A 12,418-nucleotide genomic window follows, 5' to 3' on the forward strand; every position below is an offset into this window, starting at 1 on the left:
AACATTAAAACGTTTTCTTTATTTCCCCTCCAACCCCACGACCTTCAAATTTATCACCACCTTGTGAACCAAAAGTCTCAAAGGAAATGTGATACACAGACAAATCTCTGTAACAGACACTATCACAATTACACATGATAATATAGATTTTTGGGCTTTTGCTGGGTCAAGAAAACAAGGAGATTTTGGCTTTACTGTGTCAAAAAACAACATGATAAAATAGCATTTCTGGCTTTGACCGCATCAAGAAAACAACAAAATTTGGATTTTTGCCGCATCAAGAAAACTAGGAGGTTTGGTATTTTGCCACATCAAGGAAACAAGGAAATACGGGCTCTTGCCGCATCAAGAAAACAAGAAAATTTGGTCTTTTGCCACATCAAGGAAACAAGGAAATATGAGCTTTTGCCGCGTCAAGAAAACAAGATGATTTGGTCTTCTGCAATATCAAGGAAACAAGGAAATATGGACTTTTGCCATGTCAAGAAAACAAGATGATTTGGTCTTTTGCCACATCAAGGAAACAAGAAAATATGGGCTTTAGCCACATCAAGAAAACAAGATGATTTGGTCTTTTGTAACATCAAGGAAACAAGGAAATATGGGTTTTGGCCACGTCAAGGAAACAAGAAAATTTGGGCTTTCGCCACGTCACGAAAGCGAGGAGATTTGGGCTTTCACCATGTCAAGAAAATAAGGAGATTTGGGCTTTCGCTGCGTTAAGAAAACAAGGAGATTAGGGCTCTCGCCACGTCAAAAAAAAAAAAAAAAAACAAGGTTTAGGCTTTCGCCACGTCTAAAAAAAGAAAAACAAGGTTTAGACTTTCACCGCGTCAGAAAACCAAGGAGATTTGGACTTTCGTCACGTCAAGAAAACAAGGACATTTTCCGAAAATTTTCAACAAAGAGGAGGTATGATAAAGGATTACCAATTTAGTTCCTGGTTAGCCTTTTCTAAATTATTTAGTTTCCTCGAAGGATTTTCTTTTCAAGGATGTACCATATTTACTTGCATAATTTCCCCCTTTCTTTTTTTTTTTTTTTTAATGTAGAGACAAACAATCTAAGGGGGGGAGACAGCCAATTGTAACAAAATTTGTATGGTATATGTATCACAGCTATATTAAGAAACCTGCGTATGGAATTTTTGATTGCAGAATTTTTTCAAGTAATAGAGATTTTTAAGTCCAAAATTTTAGAACATAAAAATAACACAAACTTGAGTACGATATATCTCCTTGTTTTTTTGTGGGGGGGGACTATTAATTGTATATGAATGAAATGTTCGTGATATCTCTACTTTTATGTAGGTGACATTCCCACAAAGTTTTGTGAAAAACTATGCATTAGTTAAAAATATATTTTTATCTCTGGAGTGTCACCTTAAGGGGGGCAAAACGAGAAATGACAAATTTCACCATTAGTATTAAGCGTATCAAAATATTGTCAACAAATAAATAATGTTCAACATATAACTCTCAATCTCTTATGTTTGATGGGTTTTTACCATACAAGGAATAGCAACGATGATATCTCCAGAAATAGTAGTTCTATATTAAAAGTGGACATAACAAAATATCATAGAAAATCCAATTTCTAATGTTTCATGTATGTCTGATGCCATTTCTTGATGGATGCAGTATTTGTACATTTGTCTTTTGGCACAGGCCAGAGCAAAACTTAAGTCTCAGCCTCATTTATGGCTGTAAGTAAAATCATGCCCTCATCCCAAGGCGATGCAGCTCTTTTCAAGCACACCCCCAGTGGAAGTGAGCTGCATGTACCATTTCAACCACATACCAGCCCTCCTGCTATTCTTAAATTTCTGGCAACATTGGGAATCGAAACCGGAAATCTGAGGACGGCAGTTAATATTGCTAACTATTACGCTACAGCGGCAGACATTTATGGCTGTGACGATACGAGTGGTGCTGAGTAACGGCATTCAGAGCATGACTTGTGCACCTGAATGTTACTCATGGTGCCAGTTGCACTGAAATAGCACTTTCTGGCCCAGTGAGTAAAGCTTTTTTTTGCTAGGGGCTTTACGTCGCACCGACACAGATAGGTCTTATGGCGACGATGGGATAGGAAAGGCCTAGGAGTTGGAAGGAAGCAGCCGTGGCCTTAATTAAGGTACAGCCCTAGCATTTGCCTGGTGTGAAAATGGGAAACCACGGAAAACCATCTTCAGGGCTGCCGATAGTGGGATTCGAACCTACTATCTCCCGGATGCAAGCTCACAGCCGCGCGCCTCTACGCGCACGGCCAACTCGCCCGGTGGTGAGTAAAGCAATGGCAAACTACCACGCTCTTCACCTCACCTAGTTCACCACATCTTAGCACTTTGTGGTTTCCCTATGGCAGCATAACCTCTGGTGGTGCTATTTGAGGGTCCAACCTGCCTCCAGACTGATAACTTAAAAGATTATCTTTTATGTCTCACTCATTTTTACCATGTGAGCTACAACAAAACAGATATATTCACTAATTTAGACTTCTAGCAAAGTCTATCAACAGCGAGCATCGTTGATATAGTAAAGAGCTCGTAGAAGAAGGTGGCTATCGTCATAACTGTTGTTACTGTACAGTAAAACCTCGATGCATCGTTCTTCAAGGGCGAGGGGGGAAATGACGACGGATGCAGGAAAACAATAAATGCGGGCAAAATTAAAAAATAGGGGGAAAGTAAAAATAATAAAATACGGGTACTGTATTTGGACATTTTTCGTTATGTAAATATATTATTATTATTATAAAAACAACAACAATAATGGCGTGTGGCTTCCAGAGCCGGGTGCAGGTCTTTCGAGTTGTCGATGATAGGCGATCTACGTCCATATGAAAATGCGGCCCCACATTACATGAATTCTAATATTTAATTCGCCACACAAACAGCCCCCAAACTATTGGAATTAACCTAGGAAAGTTAAAATCCTTGACCCGTTTGAGACCCCTTAACCAAACGCCAACACGTGCTAAACCATTTAGCTCATACTATGCATAACGGTATCAAAATATTGCAACCATGATATAGGCCTATGCGATGAAAATGAAAAGCATGACTTCTACGCTGTTTCGTTTAACTTTTCTTTACACATTTCATAATAACTGAAAATCTTTAAGTTCAGTTCTCTTATTGCAAATTAAGGATATACGTAGATCTTACAGCGATAACCTGTATTTAGGAAAAGATTCCGTAGATCCTTCATGAACAATATGTTAGGTATCCAACATGCCGCGGCTCCCGCAGCTCGGCTTAGATGATGTCACAGAGGTTAGAAATTCAACACAATGCATCTCGGACGATGTCACAGCGGCCTGTGCGAGGCTGCCAACTGAAGAACTAGTTACAAGACTAGGCTGAGAAAAGATTATTGGTCTGGCTTGGTTAGGTCCGTCTTGTAACAAGGCTATTGGGCAGAGGGCAACAAAGCAGTCAACAGGCCTCTAGCACTCCACACACTTCAGAAGGTACGACACGATTAATCAACCTGTGACTAATTAAAACATATCCAGCGCACTGAGCAATTTTCTCATTTTCAATGAAGTTGGCAGCCCTAGCCAGCCTATACCAAGACAGAAAATGGTGGCAAATTTGAGTTTTTCACTGCCTACGTTGTAATTCTAAAGAATACTTCTAGGGATCGGTTAGTGAGTTGAGGAGAAACATTGGCACCAGGAGGCTCGTAGTGAGGTTGTGCATGAATAACCTGCGCACAGCACTCCAGCCTACAAGATCCTTGATCAAGACTAGCAACTCAGAATCACTCATACATTCTCGCATAACAGGTTGCCGCTAATATATGCTAAGAGTATTGAGCAGTCTCTCTATATTCAAAAAACTTTCGCATAAATTTTTCTTAAGAAGGATCGATCAATGCAGGAAAATTGTGGCTGAGGACAAATAATTTTTCGATGATCGATGCGATAAAACGATAGTTCGAGGAACAATATATATGGAGAAATTTAACATTGGTTTATATAGAACATTTTTGGGCCCGAATAAATTGAACGATAAATACAGGAAAATGACAGTTCCGGGAACAATGCATCGAGGTTCTACTGTATATGGTTTTCATCACCCGTATATGGTTTTCATCACCCGGGTGGCAAGAATGAGTAGCCCGGGCAGGGAACACCACACAAAAAATTAAAATGACAACATTTCAATTTATTCCCCTCAGGGCATTAACAGTAATATGAGATAGTAAACATTAACAGCAAAACTGATCTATTTTGATGTTATTCTCAGGAACAAGATTTAACAGAGTAAACTTCTAGTGTTCTACTGCTCATTCATAATCATGTAACACCGGACCTTACCACTCGGTTGCTGTGGAATGCCATACGGGTTTGTGATGTCATGCAGAATTGAGTGCTCACATGCGATTCCATACTAATCCAGCCACCACTTGTGCATGATACAACACAAGAGCCAAGCTAAACATTTAAACTCTGATGTAAGTGATGCAATTATGCTGACATTAATGAAGATTTATCATTTAAGTAAACAGTCTTACAGTATTTACATTTTAATTTGGAGCACCCAATGACTCAAATACGTAACTAGCACATATTTAGGTTATGTTAGCCAGGCGAACTGCAAAAGCAGCAGTGCAATGCGGCCATTTAAAAGGTCCTAAGGAGAATATTGATGGAAAACTGTGTGATAATCAGCCACTATAGATCAGGAAGATAATGAAGATGATTATAAAAATGGAAAGGAAAACCTGAAGAATGATAATTTGAAGAATAAGCGACAAATGAATCATAAAAGAGGAGGGGTGAATGAAAGGCTCCCTAGGCCTCTAATGCCTGAACACTGTGAGCCAGAAAGGACAATTTCCTAAGGCCCTAAAACTTATCAAAACAGACGGACAATTGTTGTTGAAGTGTGCTCTCTCTCTCTTCTACTGCCACTCACTGCCACTAGATGGCATTTCTGCCAATCCATCAACAATGGGTACATAACAGCTCATTATACATAAATCATCTTCCAAACGAGTAGTGGATAGTAAGGCTTTCACAATTTATGTAGTAGCCTGCAGCTTAAAAGGTGTAACAGCATAGCTCAGCACAGAGTCTGAAGTGCACGGGACTAACCTCCCGATAGCTGCTGTCAACCTTTGACCTCCAACCAGAGCATCCTCCCTGTCCTAATGTGGGGAAAGCTTTCAAGCATTCGCTGGATAATGCTTATTTTGATGCAGCCATTTATGTCCTGATCATTTTGCAGGCTTGGTTATAAAACCTCTGTATTTATTCTCCTTATAGCTATCACATATTGCTTGATTGAGACAAAATTGCAGTTTTCAATATCACTTGGCATTTTGCAAATAAATTATTCTTTATCTCTGTGTGTGTAAAGTTTCAGAGTCAACTAATAATAGAATTAAATCATATAAAAACTAATATCTGAGACATAATGACATGTATCTATAAAAAATAACAATATGAAACAGCATTAACAAAAATAGTTGCTTCTGGCTGTAAGCCAAGCTATTATAAAAGTAATAAAATAGGTAACATATTCACCTTAGAAACCCTGTACAGGAGTTTTTAAGTATGAGCCGAGAAGAAGAGAGAGGATCTGCCTACACCCATGGCATAAGCACAAACTCTGCTTCTTTCTCTATCACAAGTAACATGGCACAGACGACTAAAACACTTGGCTCTGAGTTTCAACAGTTGCTACTCCCCATCATCATGAATCTCTATCATTTATACCAGCATGAGGATCGTAACTGAATTTTCAAACATTACATTTAAAGCTAAAACAGTAAGCCTGCAGTTGCTATCAACTGTATTCTGTTAGGAAGAAGGGAGTTCTCAGACAAAATTCTCTTGCATCATTCTGTTTTCAGACCAATTGTATTGTACAAAGGTGAAAGCTGGATGGACTAAGGATGTGTTATTCAGAAGTTGGAAGTGATAGACATTAAGGTAGTGAGAATGATTACTGGTACAAACATGAGGGAACAATGCCAGAAGGGTACTCAGAATACCAAGATAAATGGGAATGAACTCAATGACTGAAGTTGTGCATATGAATCAGCTTCGTTGGTAGAATCATGTGAGCGCACGGAAGAGGATAGGTCAACCTCCAAGAATAACGGACTCAGTCAGAAAGGGTATAAGAAGCAGAGGAGAAACCAAAGGAGTACAGAAATTGTCCTCATCCCTTTATGTTTTTCTTGTTATGTCCTTGTCTCCTACTGCTGCTCCCTCTTTCAATGCTGACCTCACATTGTCGATTCCATTGGGTGTTCCTATATTAATTTTATATTCTTCTTCCAATGGCTTTGATGTACCACCAATGTTGCTTCACTTGGTTGCTTATTTCATTCAAATGAGTGGTTCCAAGAAAAGCAATGTGAACAAATGTAGTGAAGGAAATGTTAGCAGCCCTAAGGGAGATGGAAGCAAAATATGCCTCAAAAATGCATTATTTATTTTCTTTTTTTTTTCTTGACAGTGGAAGGTTTTGGTTTCTGTTAGCATTTTCTCCAAGCTGTGATGAAATTGTGTACATCCCCCAAAACAATAAAACACTACCCGCATACATTGCTGTCACGTCCACTGATCATTATTTGATTCAGTATCATTACCTATTATTTATAATAATAATAATAATAATAATAATAATAATAATAATAATAATAATAATAATAATAATAATAATAATAATGGCTTTACATCCCTCCAACTACTTTTACAGTTTTCGGAGACGCCAAGGTGCGGGAATTTAGTAACTTTTACATGCCAGTAAATCTACCCACACGAGGCTGATGTATTTGAGCACCTTCAAATACCACCAGACTGAGCCAGGATCGAACCTGCCAAATTGGGATCAGAAGGCCAGCGCCTCAACCGTCTGAGCCGTTCAGCCCGGCACTTTGCTTCAGTCTTTTCCTCATTTCTGACACATAAGTTGGAGAAAGGCAGCATTTCTAGCAGCGTTCTTGAACAAGAAATGTGTACAAGTGAGGTTACACCTTCTACTTCGCTTAACATAGCTGCTGGGGACTCTCTAGAAAATGTAACTTCTACAGCAGGGTGAAAAACAAGTGCATCCCATCAAAAACTTAACTCGAAAGGTTAGAAAAACAGTAGTTCTAAATTAACTGCCATAAATATTGTGTATTGCTCACACAGTGTGGTAATAAAAAACTCAAACAAGTGAGTGTCATCTCCAACTTCAGGCATGTTTTTCTGAAAACATGATTTTCTGAAGATGATGTACTTTTTCTCAGGAACTGCTGTAGATAATGCAATGAATTTACATAAAAATATATACTCTTGTACAGTGAAGGTTTTGGTGTAGGGATATCTTGATGAACACAGGGGTGTCCATTTTACGAAGGTTAATACCTCAAAAAGAATAGTATGACATAAATTCAGTTTTTCACATTTCTCAAATTATTTTTCATAAAACAAAAACCTTGTATCAACATGTCTGTATCTGTCTTGACTAAAGGCGAGCAAAATCTAGGATTTTTAATCATCAGTAATATCTCAGTGAAAGGTACATGATTTCTTTAAGAATAAAATGAGATACTGTGTCATTTTGGCAGTAAATGGTATGTTATGAAACTGAAAACTCTGAAAGAAATGTGTACAGGTGAATTATTCATTAACTTCCAATTTTAATTTTTGTAGGTCTATAAATGCAGTCAGTAAAAACATTTAATTGAAGCAGTGTAATTTTGCCTACATCTCCCGTAATTTTAGCTTTTAAGATGCTATTACTCATCCAAGAATTTTTTTTATGCCGCACCAACGCAGATAGTTTTATGGCAACGATGGGATAGGAAAGGGCTAGAAGTGGGAAGGAAGCAGCCATGGCCTTAATAAGGTACAGTCTCAGCATTTGCTTGGTGTGAAAATGGGGAAACCACAGAAAACCATTTTCAGGGCCGCCGACAATGGGGTTCGAACCTACTATCTCCCGAATGCAAGCTTACTGCTGCGTGCCCTTAACCATATGGCCAACTCGATCGGTCCGAGAAAGAATGACATTTGCCTTACATACAAGGTGACCATGGAGGTCCAGGACAACAAAACAAAATGTAGTATATAATTCATGAAACAATGTTTTATCTAAATGTATGACATGAAAAGCTTACCAATAGTTATAAAAATGAGTGTTCATTATATGAACAAAATCCTTCGAGATTCCCCTCAAAGCAGATATCACTATCATCAAAGATATAACTTACTGATAAGATGAAAAGAAATCCTCTGCTACAGCAAAGAAAAATTCCTTCACAACTTTTTCCTTCTCACCACAAGATAATGATGAAATATCTTTTTGTGATTTCATTCAACCTTTTTTGTGTTTCTATGGCATCTTACGTCTCAGTTAGTTTTGTTTCCTTCTCTATGCTCAATAACCTTTTATAGCTGAACTTTACTCCAGCTATTAACACAATACAAGCATACAAGCATACTTATCAGCCAAAGAAAGTAATTTCAAACATATTTGACTTGAGATGGGAAGTAGCAACTACTTCAGGAGCTGGTCAAAACATTTTAAATAATATCATACATGCTATTTCGTTTTGATATATCATCATATGTCACACATCTATATAATCTAGATGAGCGTGGAATTCCTTCACAGTGATTATTGATATATAAAGAACCCACCTCATCACTCAATAGCTCAAGATAGTTTTTGGGTTTGTACTTCTCCACCCAGAGATCAGTCTTATCACTTTCATCTTCGCTCATCAGCTCACAACCAGAGTCGACACAGGAGTCCTCCAGCGCTCGCACGCGCCTCTCGAATGCAGCCGCTTTCTTACGTTCCTCACACTGTTGCAACTGCAAAGAGACATCAAAATTTTTTAAGATAATGAGGTGTAGAACAAATTTTACTGGAATAAAGTGTCCTGAGAATGATCAAGCAAGAAAATAAAGAGTATATTGAATCAAGCAAAGAGATTACAACTCAAATAATGTGTTAGTAAATAATTATATTCCAGCAAAAAGTGTAAAATGTTAATACATGGAATTTCTGCCCAAGAATTTATTCGTGACAATGTCAAACAGCCACATATCAAACAGTTCACATGATGGAAAAAAACAAACATTACAGATAGTTTGAGGCACAGGCTTCTCGAGGTCCATGCTGTGCATTAAAGGGGTAAGGTATTCCTCAGGACAATAAGTAGGTTAAACAGAGGTTAGGTATATACAGTTATAATAATGGCATGTAGCCTCCGAAGAAGCTTGGTGCAGGTCTTTCGAGTTGACGCCATGTAGACGTCCTGTGTGTCTGTGAGGATGGGGCCCTACCTATGAAGAATTCTAATGATGAAGACGGCACACATACCCAGCCCCCGAGCCACTGGAATTAACCAATGAAGGTTAAAATCTACGACCCGGCCGGGAATCGAACCCGGGACCCTCTAAAACAAAGGCCAGCACGCTAACAATTTAGCCATTATGCTGGATATTTATAGACCTAATATCTTAAAAAACGACGTAACTTCATCTCAGTTGTTCTTCGAATATACAGCAGCAAATTTAAAAAGCCAGCATATGTTGAATTCCTTGACCAACAACTGAAAAATGTCCATCCCTATCAACTTTTTAATGCTATACGGCGCACTGGTCTTTAATCGTAAATAAACGACGTGACTTCAGCTCAGTGGTTCTTCAATTGGATACCAGTATCTTAAAGGAGCCAGCATATTCTAATCTCCTTATCCAGCAACTCAAGAATTCTTTTCTATAACATCTTTTTAGTGCGCACTGGACTTTTTAATGCTATACGGCGCACTGGACTTCATTCATAAATAAACGACGTAACTTCAGCTCAGTGGTTCTTCAATTGGATACCTGCATCTTGAAGGAGCCAGCATATTCCAGCAACTCAAGGATTCCTATATATAACATCTTTTTAATATGCACTGGACTTATTATGAATCTCTTTCAGAGAGTTATTTTTGAACATAGTGCTGCACAATATCTCACACGGTATGTACTTTTACAAGACCGTACATGTCTTTACATTGTTTAATTTCTTCATTATTTGTGTTTTAATTTTGCTTTAGGCTGACGATGACCTATTACTAGGTCGAAACTAGTCCCTAATCATTTATGTAATTTAAACTATTTACATTTTGTATTGAAAAGGTGGACCCAAATAATACATTAATTTACTCTATTGTAATCACAGTTCAATACGGATCTATCATGATGAAACTTATTTCATTTAATTCATCGTATATGGGTGAAAGATTACGTATTTCTGAACGTTGACTCATCTGGGATGGATCGTTTAGTATATTTCTCGAGGAATTACCTGAAGCACTGATTATTCAGTTTGAAAAGAGGTATGTCAGCAGAGATGAGAGCATGGCAGAGATTGGTGTTGAACTCGGACGTTACACTGGAAGTTGCTGGTTGTGTCAGAAACAACTGTTTCTGCTTGGAATCTCGTTGTTTGTTAGCCTGGTGTTTACTGGTTGAAACGTGCTGTTGCACAAGGAACCTTTGAGCAGATGTCACTGTACAATGACACGAATTACAAAATAATATCTTACTGTCAGTTGATAAACCTTCTTCTTTAAATTCTGATACATAACGTTCCAATTTTAAACTGGTTGACTGAGCTACTTTAGGCATATTATAACAACGTGTTAATGTATTCAATGAATATCAATATACAACTGCACATACTGAGCGTACAAGAACACTATGACCCGTCTCACTGCTAATTCAAACTGTGAATGACTCGTGGTGAACTAGCTGTAGTTATGAAGCAATCAAAGGGAATGCCCGAATTACGAACTAATCCGGAAACCACTAGCACATCGTCGATGAATGAGATTTCCCTAGTTATGAAATTATGGCACAGACACATTCGATGTTATGTAATGCAGCTTATCAGTGCTGTAAGTGTGATTGAGGTAGTCACGGTACTGACCGGCTGATCTCCACCACCTCCGGGCTCAACCACTCTCTTTCTTCACACCGCTTATCAGCTTATTTTATCAGCCCAGACGTGGACAGGCGTGATAACGACCTGCACTCAAGTTAAAATATTAATGTTTTGAATATAGATTTTTAATTTATTTCTCCGTTATTGAGAGGACTGATAATTTAATATAATTTAATATTTTTAGCCGATATATGGACTATATTGATTTTAATGATGAAGAATGTGGAACATATGTGCTAAACTCCAAAATATGGAAAAATATGGAAAATGAATACTCCATTTTCCAACTCCACACGTCATGATTCGTAAAGATAATGCAAAATATAATTAATTATAGCTTCCTAAAGAGATATGTATTTACATATAAATCTGTTCCCTGGTGATGATGTTCCTGTTGTGTGCAACATAATAATAATAATAATAATAATAATAATAATAATAATAATAATAATAATAATAATAATAATAATAATAAATTATTATTTATATTATTATATTTAAGGGTAAACCGGCCATAAATATCAAAGGGAATTTATCAATACTTGGGACGGCCTTTGCAGTAAGGAAAACCATCTTAGATTCAGTCATCGACTTTACATCACCAAGTGAAAGAATCTCAGTGCTTACAGTGTAATCAAGCAACAAAGCATATGCCTTGATAAATGCCCATGCCCTCACTAACATAGACAAAAAGAAAAATCCTCAGAAAGTAGAAGACTTTTGGGAACTGCTTCAAGAAACTACTAGCAAGATCCCTAAACATCACGTTAAAATCTTATTAGGGGACTTCAATGCACAGGTTGGCAGAGAGAAGAAATACAGATCAATCGTAGGACTTCATCCTGCACATCGGCGGACTAATAAGAATGGAGAACGTCTAATAAGCTTTTGCACATCATTCATGCTGAGACTCATGTCCACGCCCTTTATGAGACCTTTACATAAAAAGAAAACTTGGAGATCACCTAACCCATTGCTAGGGGAATTCCAGATTGATCATGTTGCTATTTCCGTAAAGAATATGCTTGAGATTCGGAATGTTAAAGTACGGAAAGGAGTTGTCGATTCAGATCACTACTACCTTACGCAAATCAAGGTTAGGTTCCAACCAAACAGATCCAGACCTAAAGGCAGCCGATTTCCAAGAGTGGATCCGGACTGCCTGAGGAAGAACGCTGACGTTTTCATACGTGACATACACGATCAAGATCCTAAGGTATGGCCAGATATTCGCAACACATTACAGTCATCAGCAATGAAATTTGGACAGCCACACAGAAAACGTAAACACAGATGGTGGAACACAACCTGTGATGAAGCTATCAATGACAGAATCAAAGCATGGAATCAATGGAATGGACATAGAACAGTCGACAGATGGCAGAATTTCCTCAAAAACTGACCTCAAAAACAATCTGCCGCGAAAAACGTGCATACGAGAAAAACAGACTAGCAGAGATAGAA

General features: G+C 38.0%; 1 protein-coding gene across 1 annotated transcript in view; it reads right to left on the reverse strand.

The window, feature by feature from the left end:
• cutlet (chromosome transmission fidelity protein 18 homolog) overlaps positions 1 to 12,418 on the reverse strand; it is a 424,016-nt gene that overhangs the window by 342,442 nt on the left and 69,156 nt on the right. The window contains exon 8 of the mRNA XM_067136426.2: positions 8,653 to 8,829. Coding sequence (XP_066992527.2) covers positions 8,653 to 8,829 — 177 coding nt within the window. The remainder of the gene's footprint in view (positions 1 to 8,652; positions 8,830 to 12,418) is intronic.

Source organism: Anabrus simplex, chromosome 1 (assembly GCF_040414725.1).
Source record: "Anabrus simplex isolate iqAnaSimp1 chromosome 1, ASM4041472v1, whole genome shotgun sequence".
Taxonomy (NCBI): Eukaryota; Metazoa; Arthropoda; class Insecta; order Orthoptera; family Tettigoniidae; genus Anabrus; species Anabrus simplex.